Source organism: Corylus avellana, chromosome ca1, assembly GCF_901000735.1.
Source record: "Corylus avellana chromosome ca1, CavTom2PMs-1.0".
NCBI classification, from domain to species: Eukaryota; Viridiplantae; Streptophyta; class Magnoliopsida; order Fagales; family Betulaceae; genus Corylus; species Corylus avellana.
This window is the reverse complement of record NC_081541.1, coordinates 34,878,240-34,890,690: the sequence shown is the minus strand read 5'-3', so window position 1 is coordinate 34,890,690 and position 12,451 is coordinate 34,878,240. Positions and strand designations below refer to the sequence as shown.

Here is a 12,451-nt window from a genome sequence, read left to right as displayed (position 1 = left end):
TCTGGATGGAATTGCAGTAATCCACCACAATTCCCATAATCATGTTTTTGATCTACCAGTTTCCTATAAACATCTTCATCCATTTTAACGTCATCTCTTTTATTTTCTACGTGAAAGACATCACTATACACATTGTAAAACACTTACAAAATATCTAAATTTATGAGTTCTCAAGAAAAAGGTACACACCAGAGAATTCAGTGTATTTTCCAACATTATCATTTTTTTAGTATGGCCCCTATAATAATGATTTTTTGGCTCCGCCACTGATCATCACGACAAGGACAATGGGTCGATGGTTGAAGTCTGAATGCCATCAGCAACCTTTGCTGGATTCTGTAATATATATATACTTGGACTCATTATTTTTCAAGTTGCAAATTAATGGGTGATCAATATCTTTTGGCCTGAGTCCCACATGATATGTAGTAAAAGTATCCAAGATCACCAAATGATTGATTAGTTGACCACGTACTAAACCTATTTTCTAATCCTATTTTATGGCTTTTTAAAGCACTAGCTAGCAAGTGATAGTAAAGGCACAGTAAATGCCTTAATACTGTTCAGTCACGCTCCTCTTATAAGAATTAGTAAGCCATTTTATGATAAAGATTTTATTTTATTGTATTTAATGGTGTCTAAAATAATACTTTTGAACCTATTTTCTAAGCAAGTAAAAGGAAAACTAGAAAAGGAAGAACACCTCAAAGGATAAATAGAAAATATGGGTGGTACAATTTAAACTTCAATTATATTGGAAATGGGCTAAAAGAATGAGCCTGGTCTATTAAATTCTTGGCTCACCGATGAAGAAATGGTCGCTTGAAATAGTGGTTTATAAGGATAGTTCATAGATAGATCTGCTTGAGACAAACTTCAGAACTATAGCATGGAGGGGAACACTAGTTGTGATTGGACTGGAGCCGTTGAAGTAAAGCACCACTGCAACGTTCTGCAAGAAAAGTACATGACGATTAAGACGCAAAGAATTACCGCATCTGGAGATGCTATTGTAGATTCACTAGGGAGAACTTAGGCTATTGATAATATATACTATTGGTTTAATTGATGCTACCTTTTGAAGTATCATCTCCTTTTATAATTCCCTTGGGATTTCATTGATTACAAGATCATGCCATTGTGACCAAGAAAAAAGTAGTGTGCTCATTACTTAGGGTTACAACTTTCACTAGTAGAAAGTCCTTGGGAAATTTGATTGGACAGCATACAATATTTAGATGTGGGTACTTCCAACTGTAAAGATGGTGGGGGGAATTAATCCTTGAAGATCATGATGGTGCTTGGTTGGATGGATGTAAGCAAAGTCAACATGATTTTGAGAGAGCCAGCTGTAGAGAGTGATATAATTGTAATATGATAGCAGCTAGTTTAGAGAGGTCGATTTTCTTTCCCTTTGAGCCACTTAAGAGAAAGCAGGCCTCAGATATATATATATATATATATATATAATGATTTCAAAGGACAGGTGAAAAAGAATAAGGATCAAAAGTATTGGATCACACTCGCAATCTTTCAAAGCCAGAATGAGAAACTTTGGTGACATATGATGGAGGAATTATGTTACTTTGATTCTCCACTGTTGTACCTAAGCAATGTCAAAAAGAACCAAGCTCCCAAATCATTGTCGAACTAGAATTTTAAGTGTGTAGAGCAAAATGAAAAAAAGAAAGAATTTTTTGGAGGAGTAAAATTTAATTTAATTTTGAAGAAGTTTTTTTAAAAAAATTGGGAAGCACGTTAAAGCTTGGAGGGTGAACATAATTTGGCCATAGCCCCTAATGATCCCGAATCCTGTACAGTTGAAGTGTTCGAATTGCACACAATTTAGACACCTTCATAGAAAGGGATTGAGATATTCAACAATTTGCCACCGAGATTATTACTAACAATTTGGGTAGTAATTGTGAGAGAGCCCATATTGGACCTAGTTTCTTAAGTCGGTGGCTTAGTAGCTTGAACCTTATTTGGACAATGGGTCCTATATGAGTCCTCTCACAATTATGCATCAAATTACTGGAGATCCAATCACACAGAAAGGAGGATGTTGATCCTAGCATTTTGTTGGGATTGCTAGCAATTCGGACAATAAATATAAAAGAGTATCTATAAAGCTCACTTACTTCAACAAGTGGGAAAGCTACCCAAGACCTAATCGAGTAATGGGCCCCATAAGAGCTAATAGTTTGGACAAGTAGTAACCTAGCCCATATTTTCCACTAAAGCTCATTTGACATTTTCTACTACGACCCCATGAATGCCCTAGCCCAGGTTGGGTTAGAGGATGGAACTTTGGAGGGCTTAAACTATAGCTATACAAGTTGGACAGTTGGGGGAAAAAAAAGTTTAGCCCACTAAAAGAATAGGGCAATAAGCCCACAAAGGTAGATTGGGTGCTACTGAATACTATATGGACAAGTAAATTGAGCATTTTTGTATCTCACATTGGGCTAACTCAGCCCAATTTCTACTTTGTGTTCCATTTTGCAAGACCTTTTTTATAAAGATGATTATATGGATTACTAAATTTTTACCAAAAAGTTTTTTACACACGTCGGTCGCTAAATAATTAAGAAAAATATTCGGAGTACTACAATCTTCTTTACAAAATCCAGTGACAATTTACAACATTTTGCAAGAAATTTAATGTGAGGTAGGAAAACAGTCACGTCAATTTGGTTAAGTGTTATGTAGATTGTCACTTCAATTTATCAAATTTTATGGCTTAATTTTCTCACCCGTGCTATGTCGTTTTGCAAGATCATTTTATAAAGAGGATTGCAAGGGTTATCTTTCTAAATCAACTGCGACAGTTCCATTACCGACTTTTTGGGGCTTTGAAAGCTTTGTATGTTTCATAATTCACCACTTTTTTCTTGTCACACTATAAAAATCCACAGATTCAGCTTGCACATCAACAAATATCTATCACCTATATATGATTAGTATATATATATATGATTCCCATTGGTTGGTACTCAAAGACTAGTACATCTATCTACTTATCCTCAAATTTACGTCGCCGAAAGAACACTTAATTTCTCACAAAAAATATATACATTTCCCCCATCTCTCTCCCTTTCTTTCTCAAACCAGAGATTCCCTTTATACATATCTTATGCTTTTTGGCTCTAAAAGTCTCGAAAAAGTCACAGTTTCCCTTGCTTTCTTGACCCATCGATAGCGGGATTGGTTCTTGTTTCTTTGAAAGGTCATGGTTCAATGGCTCGACCATGGTGATGATCATCATGATCCATAGCTTTAAACCTTTTTGAGGACCTTCCAAGTTGTTGGGAAGGACCACTGGCTCTTGAAAAGGGAGTAGCCAATGAATGGAGCTTTTCCAAGATTGATCTAAGAAATTGACGACTACTTTTGATCGTATATATCAAAGTTGGAGGGCCATGTTTTATGAGTACAAGGGCCTGCCTGCCCAATTTGCTTCACACCCCACTTGTTGATTGATCAACAAATTAAATATCATATCTTTTCCTATCAATGTGTAATAATATGGCAAACCAACTACCAATGCAAGTTGTTACATGTATAGTCCATTTCGCATGCATCATTGTCCTTCATTTAACAAATCATAACCAACAAAGCTACTTTCGGTGACGGGTTCGAACTATGTCAAGATATGAGTGTAAGACCATATAAGTCAAACCTATTTCGAACGGGTCAAATTCTTAAATCATAACCCAATAATTTCGTATTGGGGTCGAGTCATGTTGAGACATTAATATAAAACTATATAGATCAGCCTTAACTCGACTCATTTAATTGAACATGTTAGACCCTTCGACCATAAATCGTTAAATTTGTATTGGAGTCGTGTCGGAAATTCGTCCGCTTGAAGTGAAAGGAAATTTGTGAGAAGAGCTCTTGTCGGGCAAAAAGCAATTAATTGATGGATCAAGGAAGAAAAGGAAGAGATAAGCACAAAATGATTTTATTATCATTTGCTCCTTCACTAATCTATAATTGCTTCTTCGGCCACGCAAATAATTACAAAACTAAAAGCACAACCCTTAGATTTGGATCCATTCCACTGCATGACTTTGACTTTTGTCCCTAAAAAGAATGTGTATTGTGTATAGAAATTTGTTTTATTTTTTTTAGGGGTAACTTTATTTTAAAAGCCCTGAATTACTAAGCGATTTGAGAAACTCCCAAACTTCAAAACCTCTCAATTTGAACCCCTAAACTTTTAATTGCAATCAATTTGAACCTTTCCGTCAAATTTTAAACGCTAAAAGTGAGACAATAACGTTTATAGCCATGACTTTTTTATAAAATTTCAAATCTACCCTTAATTCCAAATTAATTTTTTTTAAAAAAAAAAAAAAAAAAAACAAAAATCATGGATATTTTGGCCTTTTTAAGGATAAATCAAGAAAGTTAACGGCTAAATTTGACGAAGAAGTTCACATTGACTGCAATTGAAAGTTCAAGAATCAAAATTAAGAGATTTTAAAGTTTGGGGACTTCTCAAATCGTGTGGTAATTCAGAGGTCTAAAGTGAAGTTACCCCTATTTGTTATGAATAATGAGTGTAAAAATTTGGAGTTAACTTATAGAAATTCGATTTCAAATATTTAGTGGTGTATAGTGTATACGTTGCGACATAATAAATGTCATAATATATTATATACACGGTTGAATATAAGAAAATAAAATCTTGATTTGAAATGAAAAGAATCATATTTTACACAAGATTTTGTTGAAATCCCGTTTATTTCTAATAGCAAGGCTTTTAGATCAGTAAATTGTTCAATAAAAAGCACAATTAATTTATAAACTTATTATAAAACAATTGGAAAATGCTCGGAGTACTATTACAAGTTTTTTACAAACTCTCATCGTAGAATCTTTCTGGTAAAAATAATTTAGCGAGAAGAATTTATAAATAAATTTAATTGTTTAGTAACTAATATAGTACGTATAACATAGATTGTCCCATTAGTCTATAAATAAATAAAAAAATTGTAGTAAAAATTGTAATATTCCTACCAATTCTTTTGACAACATGGTAGACATGTCGACCCAATTAAATTGGGGCCGGCTGCTACATTTTAGCTGGGGGCATTTATGAAATCTCTTCATCATATGACAAAAGGTTACTGGACCACTTCATCGTCTAGATATATGGCTCTCAAGAAGATGACCAAAAATTATTGTACGTATATATATATGAACAAACATATAAGAGCACATCTAAATTCGTACATAATAATAATGTAGTTGAGATATCCTTTGAACTTGGTCATCAATTGGAATTTGTTGATACATTCTTTATTGTACATGCACCTTGCTACAGCTTATTCGGGTTAAGGAGCCACTATTCTTTACAACAAAACGGATAGAAAAAGAGTAATGTTATACACCACATTTTTATTTTATTTTACTGATATAGTAGGGTTTAGTAATTCTTGAATTTTTTTTTTTAACGAGAATTGATTTAAGGGGTACTAGACCATGTTATGTCAACAAAGTAAGATAAACGTGTAGTGTACGTACTTTTTTATTTTCTTGAGCCGACTTCGTCTATTTTTTTAAGACAGTTTTTACTGTATTTTATCATGGATTTTTACTAGAGCCAAGCACCAAAAAAGAAAAAATAAATAAATAAAAGCAAATGGGAATCTTGTTTGTTTGAAAATTGGAATGAGATATTTTTGTAAATTTTGGCAAATTAAAAAAAAAAAATGCTTATCCCACGATGTAAATGTTTCAATTCAAATTTCAACATTTAGACCCGTCTTTATAATAATAATGATAAATTAGTTGAAATTATCATGTGGGGTAGAAATATAATATATAACAATACACGGAAAAAATAAAATAAATAAATAAATAAAAAAAGCTTTAGTATCTTATCTTATCCTGTTAAAATTCAAAGAAAAAGTGATTGATCGAGCCTATTGCTTGCATATATAATAGAGCTTGTCATAGCTAGCTTTTAACTTTAGTTGATAATTGCCTGTTGGGTAGATATATCATATATATGCAGAGTCAGTGGAAATTGGATAAACTTGAACCACCACCAATCATCGATCTGACTCAAAACACAACCAGAAAACCCAGCAGCACCTGTTGACTCTTCAAACACATGCAGAAGCAAACAACTTTAGTATACAGATATCATCGTACGGTCATAGTTGGCCAGCTCAAACCCTTTGGAATGTTGTTCAGAACAAAGATCCGAAAACCCAGTTCCAAGATCTGGTGCCCCATCAAAATGACAAAATTACTCCACCATCAACCCCTTCTTGGCAGCTTCTTCTCAGTCTGAAAGATTATGTCAGTCATAAATATTGGCACTAGCTAGCTAGCTCAAGAGATCACTTGAATATATCATATCATATATATATATATAGAGGCCAAGAGTTTGTGTCTGACACATTATTATTGTTATTATAATTATGGGGTTTTTGGGAAGATTTCAAGATTGCACATGCATGCTTTGATCAAAATCAATAGTACAGTCATGAAAGAGTTATCCCATAAAAACTCAAAAGATTTTGAAAGATAAAGGTGGGGAAAAAAAAAAGAAAGAAAAAGAGTAAAATAATGCAATGTGAGAAGCTCAAGATATGATCGATGGAACTTGAGAAGAGAAATTAAGACGTACATATTATAAGACAATTCAATGGACAAAGATTTCTAACTCACCTGACAAGACTTATATTGAAAAGATTAATAGTTTACAATGAATTATCAAAGAGTTCATGAGTGTTAAGTTTTATATTAGTTTTTTACTAGATAAAATTAAATTTTACAAGCGATCTAAAGAACTCTAATTACAACTTGAATAGTCATTTTAAAGTGATAATGTAAATTACCATCACTTTTATAGTGATAACCCATATAGGATTAGCGTTTTCACTTTTATAGCATTTCCGTCAATATTGACTGTAACTATGTGATCAATCCAGGCAATAAAAGGTAAACCAAATTGCATGCCAGTCCATTGAGTGAAATTGACCACTAAGGTTCACAATTTTCTGTCCTTGTTTTGTTGTTCTGTTTGGCATTTCTAGCTAGTAAACCTTCTTGAAATCTACACTTTTTTATTATTATTATTATTTTCTTTCCCTTGTGTTTCTTTTTAGTTTTAAGAGGTTAGGTTTTGGCCCACTTCTGGTCCACCATTCATGCTTTGCAAATATGAAGGCAGCACAAAGTATAAATCCATTTCAGCTTTCTTATCTCAAATTTGCTCATGATAAATTTGGTTCCATTAAATTAGTGTTTAAGCTAACATGTAAAATAATTTAACTGAAATAGAGTAAATTGTGTAGAGTCAGTGCTCGAACTCAAACTTTTGCTCTGCTTCCGTATTAAATGACAACTTATCCCAAAAGCTTAAGCTTATACCAAAAGAAAAAAAAAAAAATCCAAAAAGTTTGCACCTTTTGCTGACTTTTTTTAGGGTAAAAGTTGATGGATTGTCTACCTAAATGATATAATATTTATAGATATGCAAATATAGACTGTAGTTAGTCATGAAAATTCTACTTTCTATGTGTATTATAATTGAAGGAAAGATGCTCACGAGGAAAACATTAAATGAATATGATGAAGCCTTTCCTTTGAAACTGATTCCCTCCACCTCTGGCTGTACCTTTGTCCTGCTGCATTTGTGGTTCCAAAGGAGACGGGTCACCCCTCAATCTTCCTTTTGGCAAAACAGATTCGCCAACTGGCTCCACCCCACCATGCACCCTATCTACCATTTATAAGCAGAGCACCACGGCAGTCTCTTGCACGAACCATCGCTTCATCTAAAGCCCTCTGTCTAGCTAGCTCTTTTTCCTTTCCTTCGCCTTTCTCTGAGACATTTCCACAAGCACCTTCGCCGTTATTCTTTAATGGCTTCAAGCTCTCTCAGTAAGCAAAGCTCCAGCTCCTCCTGGACGGCGGAGCAGAACAAACGGTTTGAAAAGGCACTGGCGTTGTACGACAAGGAAACCTCGGACCGGTGGCAGAATGTAGCCAAGGCTGTCGGTGGGAAAACGACGGAGGAAGTGAAAAGACACTATGAAATCCTTTTAGAGGATCTCCGGCATATCGAGTGTGGTCTTGTTCCCATTCCCAAGTACAGGTCCAATGGAAGCATCAACAATCTTGAAGAAGAAGAAAGGTAAGGCTTTTACCCAAATCATACAATTTCCTAATCTTCTCTTCTTTATCTTTCTCAATTCTCATGCATGGACAGATGGGCTCTCCCATGTTGTTCAAGGCCCCCTCAAATTTCGACTTCTATAATTTCTAGCACCACTGTTCCAGTTGAACAACCCTCTGCCATTTTCTGATGTTCGATAAGGCCGAAAGTAAACAGAAATAATCATAAGCGTTTGGCATACTTAGTCTTACTTTTGAGTAGAAGCCATATATTGGCTCGGGTTGCTTCAAATTAAATTAACGAGTTAGAATCGAAGAATTTGGTCATTTTAATTAAACGGGTCAAATTAGAATTAATTTATATAGTTTTATATTCATATTTCGATATGATCCGAACTTGACACGTGATATTTAAAACTAATAATTTTTAACCTGACCCATAAACTAAATACAAAATTAATGAAATAAAGTTGAAATATTTGATCACTTTAATTAAATAAAGTGACACCCTTTGTTATGCACGTGACTTAAAACCGTGGGTAGGGGCCAAAAATTGGGGGCCGCTTTTGTAGAGCTAAACCCTAACCGACTCCTCAATTATTCCACCAAAAGAATCTATATATTGCCTTCGGCTCCTTATCTTGTCCCTGATTTGAAGCCCGCATGAGATATATTCCGACATAATGTGTATCACAAGCAATGCTTCGTACACATTGAGCATCAAACGGTCGAATGCCTAGAATTTTATTTTATTTTATTTTATTATTATTTTTTTTTTCATTATATTGAGGTGTTATTCTCAATTAATTTTTGCTTTTAAAAAAAAAAAAAAAATGAGGGCTGATTGGAATATCATACTAGGCTATTGTTAACCCTAAAGAATAATTTGGTTTTGTGTTTTCTGCCTACTCAACTGTATGGCAGTGTCTCTTATTTATATTGATAAAGAGATTGTATCGTTTACAAGATAAATAAAGATAAAATTCTAATATGATAGAAACCTATTTCTATACAAGTGCAGTAGGAATAAAAGTCTTCAATTCTTCAGACAATCACGTGTGCGATCGAGCGCAATGGTGAGTGCGCTCGATCGCACTACCAGAGACTTTAGGCTCATTTGCCATTACGTCTACGATCGATCGCTTTGTGACTAGTGCGATCGATCTCACTATCAAAGACTTCAGATTCATCAATTTCTGTTTGTAATTTGTCTGTTCCAATAAACCCCTAAACTATTATCACATTTTTATTTATGCCTTCAAATTAAACTTTGAAATGTGACACAGGGTTATCCCATATTATCACCACGTGTTAATTTAGATACTTTTGCATATATATATATATATATATATATATATATATATATATTCAAAATACCGTTTAAAGTTATGAAAATATGATTTGAAAAAAGAATTAGCTTCTCAAATTATAGAGTTGACTAGCATATATTATATATATATATATATTCAAAATACCGTTTAAAGTTATGAAAATATGATTTGAAAAAAGAATTAGCTTCTCAAATTATAGAGTTGACTAGCATATATTATATATACTATATGTACTATGTACTATGTAGTGCTTCTGATCAGAATGCATATTCTCTGCTGCTTTGGTCTGGCGTCCATGCATTAGCTTTTTCTTCATATAAGTGAAATAATTTCAGCATTTAATCTACAAAAGAATAAATTAATCACTAACCCATGTTAAAATTAACATTAAGAAAAAAAAAGGAAAGGAAGTGGTCAGAAGTGACACAAGCTAGCTCTCAGCCGATCGAGGACTCTTTTTATGATCTGCAGCAAACCATTAACCATGCATGCAAAATACAATAATATTATTGGAATTTTGAGTTTTTTATTTTTATTTTTGTCCTTTTACACCATTTTCATTTAGCTAAAACTGCTTAACTTGTTCATTGATTTGTATACAGGCTTTTGAAGTATCTTAAGCTGCGGTAAAAGTCCAAGCTAGGAGCCATGGCCACGTTTTAGGATCAAGTCTTAACTGCATGATTTGTGGGAAGTAAATGAAATCTGTGTATCTATGCATGGATGAAAATCTCTCTCTATGGGTCATTATTCGACCGTCCTAAATGTAATAAAAATATCCATATTTAGAAACGAAGTTTCTTCTTGTCCACCATTCCAGTAAATCAAGATTCATTTCTTAAATTTTTTTTATTTTTTTTTATTTTTTTAAATGACAATAATCAATCCTGTTGTGGCACATTTAATTATCATCATGCTTGACATCTAATAAATTATTGAAAATATATTAGTGATGGAGATAGAAAATAAGCAGGCCCAAGGCCCAAGACCTGATCAAATTAAAGGTCCACTCTTAAAAGAGCCCAAAGGCCCTAAGAAGGTTTAAAATAGAAGATCCTTCATCTCAAAAGGTCCACCATTTTCTTTTTTCTTCGGACAAAAATAACTTAATCACTTAATCATCGGAGGCTCTCATATTAACCACGGGCCAACATCACTCCGGTAATTGAAAGATATACCCAAATTTAAAGAAATCAACATCTCATAAAGCAGGGGTAATTAGTTTGAATCCATTGTAAAAAAGACAACAAACAACAAAAACATCAGTGTCTTTTGAGCCTATCTTCTCCTGGAGGGGCAAGAATTTGTTTGAGGAGCCTGTTGTAGATGCATGGCCGTTCAATCTGAACAAGGTGACCTGCTTTCTCTATGTATTGCAGCGTAGCTGTGTCTCCCAGTTGCCTACATGTTATCAGTTATCACCCTCTATATCTAATCACTATATATTCATTTTAATAATAAAAAAACAGATGGTTAATTTTATTGCCTTTCAATCAAACGGTCCAAGTTTTGTTAATTTTGATCAATTATCACTTGGTAATCATGCATTAAGGAAAAGTAAAGCAACAATAGAGATTCTCGGCAATTTTACTGTTCAAATTGCTAATAATTCAAAAATTTACCTACTCAAGTAAGTCTTGGATAACATGTCAACTTGTTGGGACTGATAAACTATATAAGAACTTTCATATTTGCTGTCTGAATTACGATCCACACAACAAAAAATTACTGAAAGTCCAAATCCATAAAAGCAAACATACATACCTCTTCAAGTTGTTGGCAACTTCCCTGGTGAAAATCATGTCATTCCCTCCCCACAGTAGATGTACCCTCTGCAGAAATATGCATTAATAGGTAAATTAATCTTACATGCATTTTTGCATGTTCTAAAGATAAATATTAGTACTTTAATAAATTAAGTTAAGAAAATCGATGTATAAATCGTTTGTTTTGACAGCAAAGCAAGAATTCATAATGGAAGAGGGAGAAGTAAGGCAAATGCTAAAGGTCCAACTTTTTTGTCCAACATAAGTCCAACTTTTGCATTATTCTTTTTTTTAAAAAAAAAAAAATCAAAATAAAAAATGAAAACAAATGTTTGAAGCAACCCTATCTATTTTTGGCCTTTCTTTTATTTGGTATTTTTTTAAAATGAAAAATGGTATTTTTCTTCATAATAATGACATTTTCTTTATAAAAAAAAAGACATTGTTATGAAAAAAAATACCATTTTTCATTTTTTTAAAAATACCAAATAAAAGAAAGACAAAAAATAGATAGGGTTTCTTCAGACATTTTTTCCATTTTTTATTTTTAAAAAAAAATAAGGCAAAAGTTGGCCCAAAATTAAGCAAAATAGTTGAGTTCCTACCATCCCTCGAGAAGTAATGTGTTGCTCCAATCTGCCATAAACAAACGTCAAAAGTACAGTTCCACATTGTATTTGGCCTATTCCACTGTATGCCTTTTGGAGAATTGTGAACTTTTTACCACCCAAGGAGCCCTCTTGACAGGGGATCCGGAATCCGGATCCACTCCGAATTGAGAGAAATTACAAAATTTTCAATTATTAATTGTGATCTTTTAATTTAAATTCAATAATTTATAAAATTATTTAAACTTCAGTAAAACAAAAACTAGCATTTAATGCCTCGGTTATACAAAAGTAGCTGACATTTTATAGACAATTAGATTTAAAATGAAAGGTCACGATTAACAATTAGAGAACCTCTATTTTTTTCCCAATTGGAGGAGATCTCAATTCCTTAACAGGACAAGGAGCTACTTTTTCCTCCTTATAATAAATGGACAAGGATCCTCTCCAGTCCAAAATGAACTGGAGAGGATTCAGTTGATGGCTAAGATCTCTCCTTAGAGATCCTAAGGCCATCAACCTGCCACGTGGCGCAGTAAAAAAAATATTATTTTATTATTTTATTTTTAAAATAAATAAAAAATTAAAAACAAATATATATATA

The 12,451-nt window shown here is 33.2% G+C and overlaps 2 protein-coding genes across 2 annotated transcripts in view; one reads left to right on the top strand and one right to left on the bottom strand.

Moving 5' to 3' along the window:
- Positions 1–7,689: 7,689 nt before the first annotated feature.
- Positions 7,690–10,282, top strand: LOC132167414 (protein RADIALIS-like 1). Its single transcript, XM_059578381.1, has 2 exons — positions 7,690–8,161; positions 10,076–10,282. The coding sequence occupies exons 1-2, from the start codon at positions 7,890–7,892 to the stop codon at positions 10,101–10,103; spliced, it is 300 nt and encodes a 99-aa protein (XP_059434364.1). The 5' UTR covers positions 7,690–7,889; the 3' UTR covers positions 10,104–10,282.
- A 374-nt stretch (positions 10,283–10,656) lies between these two features.
- Positions 10,657–12,451, bottom strand: part of LOC132167412 (uncharacterized) — a 4,017-nt gene continuing 2,222 nt past the window's right edge. Inside the window, exons 3-4 of the mRNA XM_059578380.1 lie at positions 11,238–11,305; positions 10,657–10,874 (exon numbers count right to left, since the gene is read on the bottom strand). Of these exons, the coding sequence (XP_059434363.1) occupies positions 10,736–10,874; positions 11,238–11,305 (207 nt within the window). The 3' untranslated portion in view covers positions 10,657–10,735. The remainder of the gene's footprint in view (positions 10,875–11,237; positions 11,306–12,451) is intronic.

Excerpts from the sequence above, each read along its gene's own strand:
- LOC132167414 (XM_059578381.1), top strand. The coding sequence starts at position 7,890 with ATGGCTTCAAGCTCTCTCAGTAAGCAAAGCTCCAGCTCCTCCTGGACG. Across the intron at positions 8,162-10,075 it reads AATCTTGAAGAAGAAGAAAG|GCTTTTGAAGTATCTTAAGC; the intron begins GTAAGGCTTTTA and ends ATTTGTATACAG.